The sequence below is a fragment of the Panthera leo genome, chromosome C1 (assembly GCF_018350215.1).
Source record: "Panthera leo isolate Ple1 chromosome C1, P.leo_Ple1_pat1.1, whole genome shotgun sequence".
In the NCBI taxonomy this organism is placed as follows: Eukaryota; Metazoa; Chordata; class Mammalia; order Carnivora; family Felidae; genus Panthera; species Panthera leo.
Genome location: NC_056686.1, coordinates 65,733,393 through 65,752,169, shown reverse-complemented (window position 1 = coordinate 65,752,169; position 18,777 = coordinate 65,733,393). Strand labels below are relative to the sequence as shown.

Sequence of the window (18,777 nt, the reverse complement as noted above, 5' to 3'; positions counted from 1 at the left end):
AACAATAGTGTTTCCCAAACAAGCCATTCTAAAAAGGGAATGTATTTAAAATACTGCTAATTGGGGGCGCCTGGGTGGCTCAGTCGGTTAAGCGGCCGACTTTGGCTCAGGTCATGATCTCGTGGTCCGTGAGTTCGAGCCCCACGTCGGGGCTCTGGGCTGACAGCTCAGAGCCTGGAGCCTGTTTCAGATTCTGTGTCTCCCTCTCTCTCTGACCCTCCCCCATTCATGCTCTGTCTCACTCTGTCTCAAAAATAAATAAACCTTAAAAGAAATTATAAAAAAATAAAAATAAAAAAAATAGAATACTGCTAATTGAATTGGCAGCTGTTTGATCAATGCAGAAGCTAATGGCAATGCACATTGCAAGAGTAATATGAATGAAGTATGAATCAAAAGGATGGGTACCTAACCATTGCCTCCTTCGTACCTTCTGCACCTTATCCTATTCCTGAGCTATTTAGCATTTAAATGCTAAGAGTACAATACTCCCTTGTCATTTTGAGTTAGTCATCTCAGGACTTCTTAGGGTCTACCTTGACCAAAGACAGTTCTAGACAGATTTTCTGATATGAAACAATCAACATAGCAAACTAGAACGTTTCCTCCTTCATGCAATCTCGTACTTAGAACATTCAGAATCTTGAATCAAAGTGAAGATGCCTATAAAGTTGTTCTGAGGAAACAAAGTATATTTTCTGATAATCATTGCATTCATCTATATTGTATTGTCTGGGAGACATCTTGCTGTGCAACAGCAGGTAAGCAAAAATCACTCTGTTATATCAGAGTGTTATATATACTTACCACTTACTCCAAATTAAAGTAGCAAGCTTTATGACTAATATATAGGAGCCTTGCATTTCTGTGATGTTCTTGCATAAAAAAGGTGAACTACCCCAGGTAAAGAAATTATCACTCGAGAATTTAACTCAATCACTCTCCGTATAGTAAATTATAGACACCATCCTCTATACCATTGTGGTTGCTTATCTTTGATTTAGTAATTATAGTTTATAGCTCCCTGGTGTACATACATATTTTGTCTTTCATTTAACTCAATAAAGATTAAATTAAACCATGAGTGCTATGGTGAAATTAGAAAGTTAAAACTTGAGTTAGATTTTTAGATATAAACTATAAGGTCCAGGCATGTTCAGAATGTGTTCATTCTACCTACCATAAAAAAGTTGAAATACAATAATGATGGATAACAATGTTCCTAACTAAATGAATACACTGATTAAACTAATTTCAGAGAATTTATGATTTTCATGATTTTGTTTCAGCTCTCAAAGCTTTCTGTTTTGATTCAAATCACATGAAATATATTCATCCCCATATGAATGTGGATGGAGATTATATAAAGATATTTCCAAAGAGAAAAGCTGCATATGATTCATATGGTAAGACTTTGATAGTCTTATATTCAATGTCAGTGATTTGCAATAAATACTTATCATGCCTTTGATTATATCATATATACCCATGTGATTTCTTATAGCAAATATTTGATGTTTCTATACAGAATTTCTGTATTTGTACTTGAGATTTTCATTCTGATATAAATACGTGGTGAGAATTTTAGCTGCCAGTATCTGTATCCGTCTTGTGTTATGCCCAATCTCTGAAACTGTCTGATATTGTTGAAATTCTAATGAAATATATAAAGGAACTGTCATTTCATTCCTTGTTTCTCATCAGTCATAGGTGCTATAATTTGCATAGAATTCTTTTAATATTTCTTCTTCAGCAATCCTTCATATTCCTCATTGGGAGACTGAATTTGTGAGTGTGTGAGGAAGACAAATAATGTTCAGAAAGACAGAAAGTTATTGTTTAGGCTTGGATTTCTTTCCCACTTGTCATTTCTTGGTCTTTGTACAGTAAACTTTTCAACTGGCAGGCTTTCTTAGGAAATGGAATCAGAAAATGCCAGTACCAGCAGGTGACTTGATGATTATCTAACTTAATTTCCTCATTTTATGGTTACTAGAGCAAAGGCACAATGAAGTTAATGGATTTGTCTCCATGCACATCAACAAACAATACAGAACCAGTACTAGTAGGGAGGAAGTTAACAAAGAAATCAACCCTGACCAGCTTGTCTTTGTCACCTAACCAAAGGCAAACAAGCAGCTATTTTAACCATTTATCTGCTCTCTTAATGCAACGCCCTTAGGAAAAAAAAAAATCTCTGCCAATAGAAGAATTGTTTTTGTTTTCATATAGGTCAAAATATAGTACCTAGAAAAGACATGAATTATAATAGCTTCTCAAAGAATATGTGGGTGGTCATAAATATAAATGAAAAGCATATTTAATTACACACATATGGTTTTTTATAGATGTCATTTCATAAATGGATGTGTCTTTTTTTTTTTAACATCCTGCACATTCATTCTCAGAAGAATATCTTTTAAAAAAATTTGTATGACACTAATATGGGATTTTTTCCTAATCTGTTGATATTATCCTCTTTTTTTTTCTTGTCATTTTTATACAATAGTAAGACACGGAAGGCCACAAAACAAAGAAAAAATAACTAGGCCATGCTACCATTGAACTCAAGGCTCTTACCCTATTACATCATATTCTAATTCACCAAGCACACATAAAATTTTTAGGAGCAAATCCAAAGACTGTGTTAAACTGTTGAAATTTCAAAAACAATTTGAGTAATGTTTAAAAGTTAAGAATAAAGCCATTGACAATACTTATTATAGTGACAGATGATGAAATTGTCATGGAATTAATATCTCGAAGAGATCCTGTCTGAATGTATGATAGCTTTGTTATATTTGAAGATCACACATGCAAACTCTGACACTTGAAAGAGACCATAATATCAGCTCTCAACAAAACACGAGGAGAAAATTTGATCTCCTTAAGGGCTGTATCTTAAAAATAAGGGCAAGTCTAACAAACTGATAAAACCTGCTTTATGATGTCTGCATGTGATGATTCATTTACCGATAAAAACCCATTAGTAAAACACAGGCTTCAAGTTAAAATCTGCATAGTGTCATTCATAGGAAAATAAGGAAGGTTTATGGAGAAACAGGTAGATTTTTAGTCTTTTTTATAGGCTGAATTTTAGTTCCTGTCATTAGTAAATAAACTCCTCATTTACTGAATGAAGGTACATACCTGATAAAGGACTTAAAAGCTAGATCAGGCCGAGATTTAGTGTGAAACCTCTAAGAATTAGAAGAGGTTCAGATGAGGAGAATGGACAGATACTGAAACAGTACTCAGAACAGAGGTAACAAGGGATTTGGAAGCATTCTATGCAGCAAGAATCACATTTTACCCAAAGTCAAAAATTAATGTTAAATATTTTCCTTGAGAAAGGAAAGGAGTGATTAACAGACTTTAAAAACCCATCTTACCTTTTCGGGGCTTCATTTGGTTTTGGACCACCTCCTACTGCAACTTCTGAGAAGTCACTGCAACATGAAAGGGTCATCCACCAGACAGGGTCAAGTTGACCTCAGAGGTTTTCAGATCCTGCTTCAGGCCCTGGTCGGTCTACAGCAAAGGCTGGACTAGTTGCCATCACTCGGAGTCCTCATGATGTCACTAGCCCAACCATGTGAGACTACTTCATTTCTTTCTTTCATATAAGTTTTCTTAAGCTGACAGTTCAAGAAAATACTCTTACCTAATACACGTAGATTTCAGCAACCTCTTAGCAATGTTTCTTCTCTTGTGATACCTTTTTAGATAAGATAGAAAACATGAATCATGATATACTTTGGCAATGTCTAGCTCACATACCCATAGCAATGTCCAAAAATATTATTCATTAATGTGATATTGTGATGTGGAAGGACTCAGGTTTGTATCATGGTTCTTTGTTTTTTGTTTTTTGTTTTTTGTTTTTAATTAACCTCGTTTCAAACTCTATTCCCAGGCGTCTTCAGCTTCATTAGCTGCAAAGAGTGAATTGTGTATAAACAAACACTGAAAATAGTTGTGGTATCCAAGGGGCTCAGGCTTAAATATATTAGAGATCTAGATTTTATCAGATCCGTGAACAAAATTTTAAAAAGCAGTCATAATATAAAATAGCTCCCAGGGCACCTGGGTGGCTCAGTCGGTTAAGCGTCTGACTTGATTTTGGCTCAGGTCATAATCTCGAGGTTTGTGAGTCCGAGCCCCACATTAGGCTGCGTCAGCACAGAGCCTGCTTGGGATTCTGTCTCCCTCTCTCTCTGCCCCTTCCCAACTTGCTCTCTCCCAAAATAAAAATAAACTTAAAGAAAAAAGATTGAAAAGGCAGCTCCTAATAACTTCTTCAAGTTTTATCTTCTTCAGAAGTTGACTCAGTTCAGTTTGCTTCATTCTTGGAAGCTTCATGAAAGTTCTCCACAAGATCTGGAAATTTATTCTCCTCCTCATCCTCTCCAGTAGCAAATGGTACTTCTCCAGCCACAGACTGTGTGGGCAGAGCTTCAGCCAGTCTTCTTAAACTAGTCAGACTGTCTGCACCAAGTTGGTTTAACACACTGGGTTGGATTTCTGTCAGCTGCTTCGTCTCACTGTGGCCTGTGATGGTGAAAGTGTTTGCTGCCAGGGATGCCTGAACTTTAGGCTTGTTAAAGTGGATCTCTGTTCCTTGGTTTGTGAACATTTTCACTTCTTCGGTACCAGAGGCATTGTTTACCCCTAACTTCTTTAAGGAGAACTGAAGTGTTTTATCATCTGCTGTTGCCCTTCTGTGAACCACCTTCTTTAAGCAAGCAGTTCCTCTCCCAGTGCACAGTTGGACAGTTTGGCGAGTGTCTCCTGGTTCATGATACTTTCTTTCATCTTGTTGGAGTGGAAATGGCACAGCATGGGGGTCTAGGGTTGACACTCGGGGGTCTCGGGAAGACCACCTGAGATTAGGTGCACATACATGGGGATCCAAGATGGCAGCTAGAGGGCACAGTTCTGTGGGTTTTTTGGCGATGTAACCAACATTTGTATTTATGGTTTTGATTGATTGATGCCTGTCACATTATTTGCTGGTGTCACAAATTTGAGGGAACAAATACAGAGTTCTTTGTAAATTGTCCCAGTAATCTAAAGCCAAAACATAATGTCCCTAGTTAATAAATATAACAATAATCATATTACTATAGTGTGTTAAATTTTACAGAAGCCTCATGTGTCATTTGATTTGTCTCCACCTTAGCCTAGTAAGTAGCTAGGGTGAGTATTACTATCATCATTTTATAAGTGAGGAAGCTGAAGTTCAAAGCAGTTCATCCATAGCCACACAAGTAGGAGCCATGACTGAAACCAGAACTTTTGATTCCAAGAGTAAGTTCAGAATGCAAAGTTCTAAATTTAGTATCCATAATTCTGTGCAACAAATAGAGGAGGTGTATGATCTAAGTGGCAAGAGGAATTTTGAAAAGATAATAGATCTAGATTTTGAGTTGTTCACACACTTAATATCAGTAATAATGAGCTGTTTCAAAAACCAAGACAATGTGAGATCCATTAATATAGGTGTACTGTCTAAGCTAAGGGGAAGATAGTCACATGGTAATCTGTACTGATAAGGTTACATTTTTAGTACTGGGTTATATGCGGGTCTCCTATGCATTTGGAGAGTGTCAAGGGGCACAGATAAATGGCTGCCTGGCAAGGCAATAAATTTCCTGCCTTGAGACTGCATAACTGTATGTCATCAATATTAAATAGGAAACATTTCAGAGGGCATGAGGTGGAACTCAGTGGCATGTGACAACTTGTTTAATTCTAAAGTTCCTGAATACTCTTAAATCAGTGATAACTTTTTTCCACTGTCTTTCTAATTCCTATATTTGCATAGCAAAGATAAAAAAATTTACCTTTTAAGTGAATGCATCTCACATCTTTGTTCTTAGGAGTTGGATATACATTTATCTAAGACTGTTTTTCTCCTAAATATAGCTTGTGCAAAGGGGATGTTATAGTCCATGATCAGTTTCAGAATCATAGAGGTCAGAGAATATGTCTTAATAGGATTTGATTATATAGACATGGACTTATTATGACCAATGTATTGGTGTCTAGGTATTTGTACAACTGCCTTAGAGTAAACATTTTGACTGTTAAATTTTTATGTTTGAGAGCTTAAATATATATATATATATATGTATATATTTATAAGAATTTAACTAAATCCACTTATTTGATTGCTAGGCAATGTTGCAGTTACATTTTTATATTATAAGAGTATTGGTCCCTTGTTTTCATCATCTGACAAATTCTTATTGGAACCTCAAAGTTATGATAATTCTGAAGAGGAAGAAAGAGTTGTTTCTTCAGTGATTTCAGTCTCTATTAGCTCGAACCCACCCACACTGTATGAACTTGAAAAAATAACATTTACATTAAGTCACATAAAGGTAAGCTGTTTTTCTGGTGACTTCTGGTTATGACTGTGAAACATTCGAAGTGAACGTTTTTATTGTGTCACTTTAATTATATGTGAATTCTTCAGTTGAAAAATTGAAATAAAAGAGTAAAGTAATTTCAACTCATTTTTCTATAAAATAGGTTTTTACTTTCAGTGCTCTCTAAACTTTCTAATAAATATCAAGGAATTTTACACATGTGATTCTCTGAAATTAAGCTATATTTTATTTTTATTTTTAATTACATCATTCACTTTGGAAGTGTCTGTACCTTTTATGAATGAGTTATAAAAAACGTATCAAAGAGATAAATGTCATTTGTGCAATGACAAAGATGTTTGATTAGTAATTGCCATTTGAAATAATATTTGCTGCAGGGATTTAGATGCTGATTACAATAAAACCACAGAGAAGTTTACAATATTTCATAAAGAAATTAGCTGAGACCACTTTGCTCTTTAATTGTTATTCTAAATCTTTTTGAAGCTCCAAAAAATTAAAATTATACCATAATAAACATTAGAAAGAAGTAAATAGTTTTTTTTATATACCTAAAAATGAATGAGGAAACTAAAGATTATAGATTACTCACTGCTTTTTTACAGTTGATGGTTTCTTGGACTTTCAATAGAATTTCAGTCCTAGTACCTGAATAAGGTACCTTTAATGCTCCATTTGAAGAGTCTTGAAGCTAGACAGTTGTATTGGCATATAATAAAAGAACATATATGCTTACATACAATACAAATGTGTCACTATAAGTAAAGACATCTAATGTAGAAAGAAACTAAATGTATAGAAAATACAAGAAAATAGTAGCTCAAACCTAAACATTGGTAGGCATTATGTTCAGTGCAAAAGAAGATGTGAAATGTTTTAAGAATGGAAACGAAACTTAGATATTTTCAGATGCTAAATGACCTTTAGACACTAGAAACAAAACATTGTTCTTTCACATTGTCTGATGGTTTTTCTGCAGTTTTTACTAGTAGAATGTTTTGGCAGCTGAAGAGATGCCAAGGACAACTCAGTTCACCAATCTCTGATACAATGACAAAATAAAACACAACACACATTTAAATAAAAATTCTTCACCAAAACCAATGGGAAAATTGATTGCCCTTAATCTTCCTCTGTGTTCAAATCTTTTATCCATTCAAATTAATGACCACTTTGAAATTTTATCACTTTCTTTGGACAACACATTCACTAATTCATGGTTTCCCTCTTTCTTAGAATAAAATTTGGATCCTATCTTCCCCCCCCCCCCAAAAAAAATAGAAGCTATCTCCTGTAAAACAGCTTCACTTTCCTGATTCCCTGAGAATTTATTTGCAATTTCACCAATTAGTATACACTTTTCCATTACCTCAAAGGAATATTAAAAGTAGTTGTCATAATAGTATTATGTTATGCTTACTTAATATAAGTATATGGTAAAGAAAACTCTATTTACTAAACAACCATCCTGTAGTCTATGTGATCAGACCCAATCTCTGATCTTATCTTCAACTGATCCTTATCTCATTCACTATACCCTAACTACCCTGTCATCTAGATGCTTCTGGAAGATTCCTATTCAGTCTTAACTCAGAGCTTTTTCATTTTCCATTCCAGCTGGAACCCTGTGTTCCCAAGTCTTCGGGGTTTACTCTCTCTAACTTCATTGAGGTATTTGCTTTAACATCATCTCCTAAGACCTCCTCAGACCAACCTCAACTACTTTTTTTTTTTCCTTTGTTTGGTTTATTTTTCTTGTTTAATCATTTCTCATCTCATGAGAATATAAAATCAACAACACAAATACTTTTACTGTTTTGTTCAATACTTTATTTTTAGTACTTGGGTCAGTGACTAATATCTAGTACGTACCCAATAAACTTTTATTAAATAAAGATTGCATGATAATTATGTGTCATGCACTATTCTAAATGATCTCTTTGGATAATAAGTAATTCTCACAACAACTTTTGTGACACAGGAATTGATAAAATGTAGCACTGTTGCAGTAACTTCAATCCTTCCACATAACAATGGCATTCATTTATTAGCATTGATTTTATACTTTACTTTTAGGCAAGGTGTTAATTATATTGACATACAAAATGGTATATTAAATATGACAAATGTGATTCTAGATGTATAATTTTTTCTCTTTTTTCCATCAGTAAAATTTCTCTTTTTCAGACTACAGATAAGTATAGGAGTCAGTGTGCATTTTGGAACTACTCACCTGACACCATGAATGGCAGCTGGTCTTCAGTGGGTTGTGAGCTGACATACTCAAATGAGACCCATACCTCATGCCGCTGTAACCACCTGACACATTTTGCAATTTTGATGTCTTCTGGTCCTTCCATTGTAAGATAATTTTCCAATTCATATTTACAAACCTGCCTATTTCCTTCTTTTTTCTTGGTTATTTCAGGAAAGAGAATTGATTTTTTGTGTTTCTTTGAGTGTAAATATCATATTTAGTTAATTGATAAAGCCCCAACATTATCTTTTTTTAATCTTTGCTTTCTTACCTACCATAACCTAAAAAAGTCTAGGACTTATCCAGTCTATAATAGCTAGTAGACTGTATGTTAAATATCTCTCCATTGACTCTTATGTTGCTTTTGATGGGGTGTCAGGGAAAGGGGAAAATGGGTGATGGGCTTTGAGGAGGGCACTTGTTGGGATGAGCACTGGGTGTTGTATGTAAGCAATGAACCACGGAATCTACCCCCAAAAACCAAGAGCACACTTTACACACTGCATGTTAGCCAATTTGACAATAAATTATATAAATAAATAAATAACTAAATAAATAAATAAATAAATAAGAAAGACATGAAAAAAAACCATTTACATATTTAAATGTATCACGGTTTTTAAGGGCCTTTGCTTTTGTCTTGAAAGTTTATTTTTACCGAGTACAAATTAGGTAAAAATATTTGACATCTGGTCAATAAGTATTAGCATATTTATAACTAATGCAATGTTTTAATAATGTAGAAGCCTACAAGATTTTTAAACATGAAAATCTCTCTACAGTGAATAGCTTCATGCTATGTATTTCATATCATTAATATCTTTCTTTTACATTATATAATTTCTTATTTTATATCTCTGTATCATAATTATCATTAAATATCAGGTTAGTTTCTATGTCTATCGAGAATCCATCAAATATATAAAGTGGCCAGATAGATCTACCTCACCATGTCAGTTATAAAGACTTTTTTTCCTGAATGTTAAGTGAGAAAAGAAGCCTCTACTCTGTATATAAAATATAAATATTCATCTGGTTAGAATAAAACCAACTTTTCTCATTTCAAAGTCTTTCAGCTTTACTATTTTGATGTTCTATATATTCAGTATTTCTGATACCTTTGTTTAATGTGTTTTAGATGAATTGCTGCATAGAAATAAGACTTGTTATTACCATTGATAAATCTGTTTTAATTAACCATTTTCACATTACAATAATGAATTGCCTTTCTAATATCATGAAACTGATGACGATAACATTGTTAAACCATGTACTAATATACACTGTGCCCAGAAAAAAATCACTAATTACAGAACTTTTAAAGTGCTACATGATTTATATCATATTTCTCTGAATATTGAGCATTTTCAAAGGTACAAAATTTTTCTCATCTAAATGCACATTTGTATTTTTACATTTTATGAACATTTTGATTAATGTTACACCAAAAAGGAAGTTCATTATATGTTGTAGTTCCTTTGACAAGTTACTGAGTTATTCTCTTAACAGCTTTATTATTATTTTCCCTTAGGGTATTAAAGATTATAATATTCTTACAAGGATCACTCAACTAGGAATAATTATTTCACTGATTTGCCTTGCCATATGCATTTTTACCTTCTGGTTCTTCAGTGAAATTCAAAGCACCAGAACGACAATTCACAAAAATCTCTGCTGTAACCTATTCCTTGCTGAACTTGTTTTTCTGGTTGGGATCAATACAAATACTAATAAGGTATGTAGATCTCTCTCAATCTATTTTATTTTCTAATTTTTTTCCCTAAATATACATGTCATAAAATCATGAATTGTAATTAAGAGCTTAATGAGCAAACATAGTATATATTTTGTTCCTAAGTGTTTTCTAAGTTTGCTAATGTTAACATAACTAAAACCTGCCTGTGAATTTCATTAGGCACAGTGTCCCTTGTTAGGATGAACCATTGGGACAAGTGAAAACTTTGCTACAAACTGAAGAAATAACCTTTTGGTTTGTTTTTTGGTTTGTTTGTTTTGCTGTGTTTTTACCTGGGCATTAAACAAAGGCAGAAGGGACAGAGCGAGAATTGGAAATTAAAAGTTTATCTTAACATAAAAGCAGCTGGGTTCATAGGTTGAGCTATGACAAATAGGCTCCACCTAGTCATTACACTTTCCTAACAACCTCTTCCCCACCATTATTGATCTAGGGCCTTACCAGTTTCTATATTGTATTAGTCTGAGTCCTCCTAGGAGCAGGCATTAAAATGGGATTAAACATGCAGTAAATTAATTAGGCAGAATGGCTGAGAGATGATGGGAAGAGAGAGACTGGAGAGTCATCAGACCAAGACACAAGTGAGTATTTGCATGAGAAGATGTGTAAAGGAAAGAAGGAAGGAAGGAAGGACAAGTAGGTGGAAGTGTTTGACACAGCAGTGCACTTTTCAGGAAAGTTCAGCACGGTTGTCAAGGAGTCCTTTGAGAAGACCTTGAGTCAAATCTGTGTCTCTGAATATGCCCCGATTCGAGAGACCCCCCGAAAACAAACCACCAGAGTGGTTTCAAGAGTCCAGAATCAAAGCCAAGCGGCAAGGGTCGTTTATTGCAGGTTCGAACCCGGTCCTCCTTGCACTCGTTGCCGGTGACGCTAAGAGGCCCCGAGCAAGGATCTTACAGCTTCTTTTATAGACAGGCACAACAAGTTAGGGATTTTTTTGAGCTTACAGAGCTGTTATTGGTTGACATTTAAATTTGAACGCTCAGCAGAACTTGATTGGTTCCCGCCTTTATTTCAAACCACAACCGGGCACGACCTGGCTGGTTTTGGGAATGGTGGGGGGGCGCGGGGGGGGGGGGGGGTCTTTTCTTTGCAGTTGTGAGTACACCTGGTAATTTTTCTCTTAGTCTCTCATCTCAAGAAGAGGAAGGTCTTAGTAGCAGCAGCCTATGGGAAACATGAACAGGGCAATGTCTTTCCTAGTGCAGCTTCTGGAGCTCTAGGTCAATTGCCCTCCCTGCAGGTGGAGATTGGAGAAGTGCATTCTCATAGCCACAAAACATTCAATTGTCTCCACATCGCCGTCCTTGTAGAAATCTTTCAAGTATTGACACTAACCCCTAGATATCAAGGTTTTCTTCAGAAGTAGATGCCACCAAACATCTATTTTAAATAGTATACACTAGACTATAAACTTCATAACTGTTTTTGTTGTTGTTGTTTTGCAGTGGTGCTCCCAACACCTGCCAATTTTATATACCACCCACTATCCTCCAATGCCTTATTTTTCTTCAGTTTCATCCCCCCATTATCCTTTCCCTAAAACTATTCCTTAGAGTATTTTCAATTCTGTTTCACTTATCAAGTTTTTCTCCTTACCAAGCCATAGTTTAATCTCAATTCCTCACTAAAGTAGCTCCCAAATTTTGATTACCAGTGACCTCTTTGTTCCCAACTTTATATAGTACCCCCTAATATATTTTGTATATAATCTCATTATGCTTGGATTATACTCCTTTTTATTAAGTGCAATAGGTATGTAAGTGTGAATTATATTCCTTTTCCAGCAATAGATACTGTTAGTTCTATTAATACAGAAGTGTGTAACTACTTCTTTTTATATTATTTCTTCTAAGCCTAACTCCAATTCTATTTGTGAAGTAAACACTAATAAGTAATATTTAACTGAAATCCATCTTGAACTTACCTGATAATCTTACAGCTTACAGTGCTTCCATAATGAATTCTTTTTGTAAAATATATTATCCATCGTCCGTTTTGTAAATTAATGTTTGTCATGATAATCAAGATATTTATTATATTTCATTTAGCATGGTATTAGCAATAATTTTCATTCTTTGAGCATGAATAAAATTGAGGAGGGTAAAGGCATCTCCAAAACAGAAATCAACTTAAATCATAACACAGAGATCACGTTTTACCTGTGACGAATCCACAACCGATCCCATAATATAAATGTATAAAACTGTAACTCTCTCTGGACAAGAACAGTCACTTAGTTCTGTCACGGGATTGCTTCGCAACTGGTGCTTCACATTGAAGAAGTTCACCTGGAAGTGGTACATCTTAAAAAACTGGCACTTGATGAGGATATTTTAATATGAGCAAGCATTGTATCAAGTGGCATAATTTATGGAGAAAGTCAGGATGTTATGTTATGCTAATGTTAAAGCAAACCCTGCTTATGGTTCCTTTCTTTCTTTGGTTTCTAGCTCTTCTGTTCAATCATTGCTGGGCTGCTGCATTATTTCTTTTTAGCTGCCTTTGCATGGATGTGCATTGAAGGCATACACCTCTATCTCATTGTTGTGGGTGTCATCTACAACAAGGGATTTTTGCACAAGAATTTTTATATCTTTGGCTATCTCAGCCCAGCTGTGGTAGTTGGATTTTCAGCATCACTAGGATATAGATATTATGGCACCACTAAAGTGTAAGTTAAGATGATCTCGTAAGTATTCGAAATGCAATTCTGAATATGCTTGTGTATCATTGAAAATGTTGCTTTGTGAAGTACGTACAAACATATTTATAGATTTATTATTTACTTTTCAGATGTTGGCTTAGCACAGAAAACAACTTTATTTGGAGTTTTATAGGACCAGCATGTCTAATCATTCTTGTACGTATATTTAAAATTGGTTCAAATTCCAGTGATGATCAAAATTCTCAGCAATCAGGCATTACTCTGAGGGAAAACAATAATTTTCAGCACTTTACAGTATATCATTTTTTAACATTTTACACATATTGCATCATTATTGAGAAAAAATACATGTATACACATTAAATTCAGAGGTACTAAAACTCATCTGCCTCTCCTGGAGGAGGATATATTTCTGCATAACATACAGGAAAAGCATTTTTCACTTATCAGTAATGTCTCAGCACACTTCAATACTGAGAGTTTGCCAACCAGCTGATAATCTGGCGTTTCAGATGTTTACGTTATTTAATCTTTTATCAATGATCAGTGATCTCTGAAGATTAGACTGTCATCTTTATAGTTTCATCATCTGTATGTACCCTGTCATCAAGAAAGTGATTTTAAACTAAAGTGCGACGTCAGAGACAAGAACCCACTATTTTTCATGAACAGACAAGTCATATATTGATAGTCCCATTTCAGTGAGGAAGAGGGCCTTTTAATTCTTATTGGAAGTGGTTTTTCAAACCTACAAATTTGGCGGGTGTTATGTTTTCCTTTCTAAAGAAAGACATTTTTAGATATCTCAAGAGCATTTCTAAGTGCTGTTAAGTTTTCAGAGCCATTCTGAATATAATAGTCGGTCAATGAATCTGGGAGGGCTGACAAGGCTCTAGAATGGAGTGAATTGTCAGTGGAGAAGCTGTAACAGTATTTTGGACAACTCTGTCACCTGTGTTTTGACCATAAGCTAGCCATCCTTTTTGAACTGTTTTTTTCTCTCACTCTTTCCCCTTGTGTTTTTATGGTTGTAAGGAAGCTGCTAAAGGGTGAAAGACTTGAAATGTAAAGCAGAGAGTTTCATCAGGGTTTATTTTTTAATGGTGTTGGGGAAACAGAGTGCATTCAGAGGCAGTATTTCCTAATCATCACAGAAAATTATTTCTAATTTTCACAGTGAATCTAGTAATATAACAAGAAATCATTAGCTAGATTTCAGCTAAAATAATTTCATAGTTTATTGTAATTCCAAAATTTTCAACCCACGTGAGAAGATAGACTGCATGTTGTTCCTTTCCTGTATTTTTGTGCATTGCCCTGATAGGAGCATTTTGTATAAACACACTCCCTGTATATTCTGATTTTACTGATTCCTTCTCTACAGAATGGGCCATCTCTGGTACTGTTTTGTACAAGTGAAAGTTTTTTGGATCAGTAATTCTTATAACTAAGATAAGAAGTAGTGAGCTAGAAATTATAGTGGAAACAAGAAAAATAGGAGTATTCTGCTCTTAAGTAAGAAATGGAAAGTGTTCCCTGAAATTGTTTTTTTTTTTTTTTTACTTTTGCTTATGTAAGGGAAAAGATAACTTTGGATTATCTTATAGTAAAGTCCACAGACTTTAGATGGGCTTATCTAAAAATGAGTCCTACAAACTTTCCTAGATGCCTAAATGAATAACGTCACACTGTCCTAGGCTGGAATTAATGAAGCAATTTATCTTCCATAGTTTCAGTATGATAATCATTCCATTTAACCAGACGGTCAGGCTACTTAAGAAATAGATGAGGCACCTCAGTTTTATTCTAAAACTGAACAATGTTTATCTTCTTCAGTATCTTTAAAAACAGCAGAAATTCCTTAAATAATTATCAGATTGAAGTGAAGTCATTTATTGTTGTTATTCCCAGTTTTTCTGGCTAACACTGGCTTATTATTATCTTTGTTGTTGTTGTTGTTGTTGTTGTTGTTGTTTGTTATAATTTTATATTCAGCTATATGTTGTCGTAATTGTTATTATTCTGCTCTATGACACACTGTTAAGTGAAACACATCCTGTCATCCCAGAATAGTATACATCTCTAGTTCAGAGATGAAGTAAAAGAAATATTGGGAACCAAACATCTGAAAAAAGAGCCCCTAACAGTTTGGGCCTGACACTTCCCATGGGTCTGTTAAAGAGACAGTAGGACCAGCTGTAGCCTAGTAAGAGGACTGGAGATGGGGGCCTCAGGAGTAGTGTCTTAGAACTGGGAGTCCTTGGCCTTTGCAGGAGTTCGATGTTCTTTTTGAAAAGCTTTTCTTTTTGCTGCCAATAAAAAAACGTTAAGTGCTCCCCTATATTTTGAAGACAAGTTGTGGATGAGTACTCCAAAAGGTTTGCAGAATGGAATCAGAAATATAGTAAGAATAGGGGCGCCTGGGTGGCTCAGTCAGTTAGGCATCCGACTTTGGCTCAGGTCATGATCTCACTGTCTGTGACTTCAAGCCCCACGTCTGCCTCTGTGCTGACAGCTCAGAGCCTGGAGCCTGTTTTGGATTCTGTGTCTCCCTCTTTCTCTCTCCTCCCCAGCTCATGCTCTGTCTCTCTCTTCTCAAAAATAATCATTAAAAAAATAATTAAAAGAAAAAGAAATATAGTAAGAATAAAATTATCATTCTGATTCCAGATTGAATGCCAGCATGACTGGATTTTCATGTCTCCTTGATATATAAGAGCAGAGTATAATGATCCAGTATTGGCATGCCTGGGTGGCTCAGTCAGTTAAGCGTCCAACTTTGGCCCAGGTCATTGAAACCACGTGCTTCGTGGGTTCAAGCCCCCCATCAGGCTCTGTGCTGACAGCTCAGAGCCTGGAGCCTGCTTCAGATTCTGTGTCTCCCTCTCTCTCTGCCCCACCCCTGCTTGCATTCTGTCTCTTTGTCTACCAAAAATAAGTAAATATTAAAAAAAAATGATCCAGTATCTATGAGAGCTTGATATATGTCCCCTGACTTTGGGCCAAATCTGAACATAGAGACTAGACCTGCTTTTTTCAGAGTTTCTTGCAAGCTGCATGTTTACCAGAGTATCCTTTGACATCAGGGATGGAAGGGATCATTATATAGCATGCCTAGGAATAAAATGATGAAAGAACATACACAACTTCAGCTCTCCTATAAACACAGGAAACTTAGAGAAGTGGACAAAAGTTGTAGGGTTGCCTAGAAGGTTGCCAGGTCAAAGTGAAGTTATGCACAACTCAGAGAATCGGTTGAAGAAAGGTGAGGTTAAATGGTGGCATGACTGCCCTTCTCTGAAGAATAGAAGGGGCCAAAATGGAAAAGAAATACTATAAACACTAAGAAAATCACATATACCTCTAAGTGGTGGCCATCACATAAGCCAAGGTTACCAGCAATAATAAAAACTAAACTAAACCAAAGTGATGTCATGAAGCAGAGGAATTGAGCTTTATCAGTGAAGGGACAGCATGAGAGAAGCAACTATGCTGCCCCACACTCATCTACATTGATGTACTGAATGGAAAGTCATTATCCTATGTTTGGGTATATTCTGGTAGGTAAGGATGCCAAGCCATACAGTTAAGTTCTCCATGTTAATTAGGTGGTATGGGCATGAGGGGAGAAAAGGAAATAGAAGAATTATCCCCTGCTCACTACAGTACCAATGAGGATAAAGCAAGACAAAACAAATGACAAAAACCAATATATAATAAAATAGAAATGACGGATAAGATGTGGGAGAGATTAATATGGGCCAAGGTAATCATTCAACAGATCTTCATTGAGATGAATGAATTGTTTGTAGAAGGGGAAAGAAGCAAATTCTGCTTTACATACACCAGATTTTTAATGTGAATTTAAGTTTCTAACAAGAGGCCCCATAAATTTGCCAGATTTCCTTTGAAGGTAAACAAAGAACACAGACAAATGGTCATCACTGTGTATAAGACAATGCCAGAAATAACAAAATTATTATCATCTGGCTGTTACTAAGAATATTCGATTATTGTCATTTCACGGCTTCATCACTTCCTAGTCTGGATGCCATTAATTATTTATCAGATTTTCCTCCATAAACTTATCCATTTCTCCTCTACTTTCAGAATCAAACTATTGCTATCCCTTCCTAAGATTCTAGTATTAATAATGGGATTTTTTTAAATTTACAGTTTATTAAACAACTATCATTCATAGCTAATACTCAGTCTCCTTAAATCAGTCACATTGTTACCATCTATCCCATGTTATAACTAACAAAAAATAGGATTTGATTCAAAATGTTAAGTGATTGGCTCAAGGCTCTAAGTCTACAAATAAATATTGATACGAAAACTTGAAACTAGAAACTACCTTTCCATTTTATCTTGCCTCTTTTGCAGTTGCCTTATCAACCTACATTTCTGCTGCCATTATCAATTTCATTTTAACCTTCCCATAATAAACTGCCCCCAACTCAGCTCAAACAATAGCAACTATTAAAAAAATAACATTGATGTTAAACCTCATTATATTCCTGATATTAACCTAATCATTCTCCATGTTTTAGCACATTTAATCTAATCCTCCAAACAACTCAAATATGACTGTATGTATGTATTTTATTTTGAAGTTGGAGAAATTGAGACATAAAGTGATTACACAACTTGCTTAACAGCTAGTAAGCACCTGAGCTGAAACTCACATTCATGAAGTTGAACCCATGGCCTGCCTTCTTAATTCCAGGGCTGATATTTCCCTTTGTCTATCGCCCAAATTCTAGAAGCCGGAATGTGAAGTTCTCAGTAATTTAGCTGAATCCCGCCTATTTCCAGCCTGTTTTCACACTGCATATTCCCACAAAACAACTCCTTCAAAAACTTCATCCTTGTTAGATATTCTTGGATATTTTCTTGTTCCTTTGCACTCCAGTAATCCTACCACCTTGCAGTTCTGCCTGAAATCTTATCATTAATTAACACAGGACGTGATGGAAACCTTTCCAGATTTGCAACCAATCTCTCTCTCCAACATACATACCATAGAATTTTTATTCAAACTCTCTATAGTACTTTTAATGCTCTGTTTTGTTGCACACAGTAATTTTCTTTATGCGTTATGCTACCCATCCCCTACATCCAAATGCCCAAACAGAGCTATGAGTTTCTTGACTTGCTGACCATATGTTGCTCAATAATCAGTGTTATTTTGTTGCACAACCTTAGGGGCCGCCTCCGGTCAGTAAATTACAATCACTGTTAACAGAGCAACACTCACATTGCGTTTTCTATAAACCCAAGACTATCAAACAGGCTCTTTTGGCCACCCAGAATATAGGAGTATTTAGTAAGTCCTTAATAATTATCTGTATATTTCAATTAATCCATTAATAAAGACCACAGTAATAAATGGGGCAGGAAGAAACACCATGAGATCCTTCTAAAGCTGCGTGACTGCTCCGTGTCCTGGATGCCCAACACCTAAAATGAAGGTATCAGTGCCCACCCTATACAATAAGGCTACGGTAAAGCAAAAAGAAATGTTTTAGGAAAGGCATCCATTCTTTAAACTTAAAATGCGAAAATGCACAATAATTTGGAGGATAATTTTTGGCTCTCTTATTTATACGTTTTGTATTAGAAAATAAAGACTAATTTTAAAGCCATGGTTTGCACAGTAATAAAAAAAAATGTATGCAAGGAAAGGTATGTTTGG

At 35.2% G+C, this 18,777-nt stretch overlaps 1 protein-coding gene and 1 pseudogene across 1 annotated transcript in view; one reads left to right on the top strand and one right to left on the bottom strand.

The window, feature by feature from the left end:
- The window catches only part of ADGRL4 (adhesion G protein-coupled receptor L4), a 110,397-nt gene that overhangs the window by 67,050 nt on the left and 24,570 nt on the right, over window positions 1-18,777 (top strand). The window contains exons 8-13 of the mRNA XM_042952346.1: window positions 1,290-1,406; window positions 6,181-6,386; window positions 8,583-8,756; window positions 10,184-10,387; window positions 12,865-13,085; window positions 13,208-13,274. Of these exons, the coding sequence (XP_042808280.1) occupies window positions 1,290-1,406; window positions 6,181-6,386; window positions 8,583-8,756; window positions 10,184-10,387; window positions 12,865-13,085; window positions 13,208-13,274 (989 nt within the window). The remainder of the gene's footprint in view (window positions 1-1,289; window positions 1,407-6,180; window positions 6,387-8,582; window positions 8,757-10,183; window positions 10,388-12,864; window positions 13,086-13,207; window positions 13,275-18,777) is intronic.
- LOC122227672 lies at window positions 4,334-4,815 on the bottom strand (annotated as a pseudogene).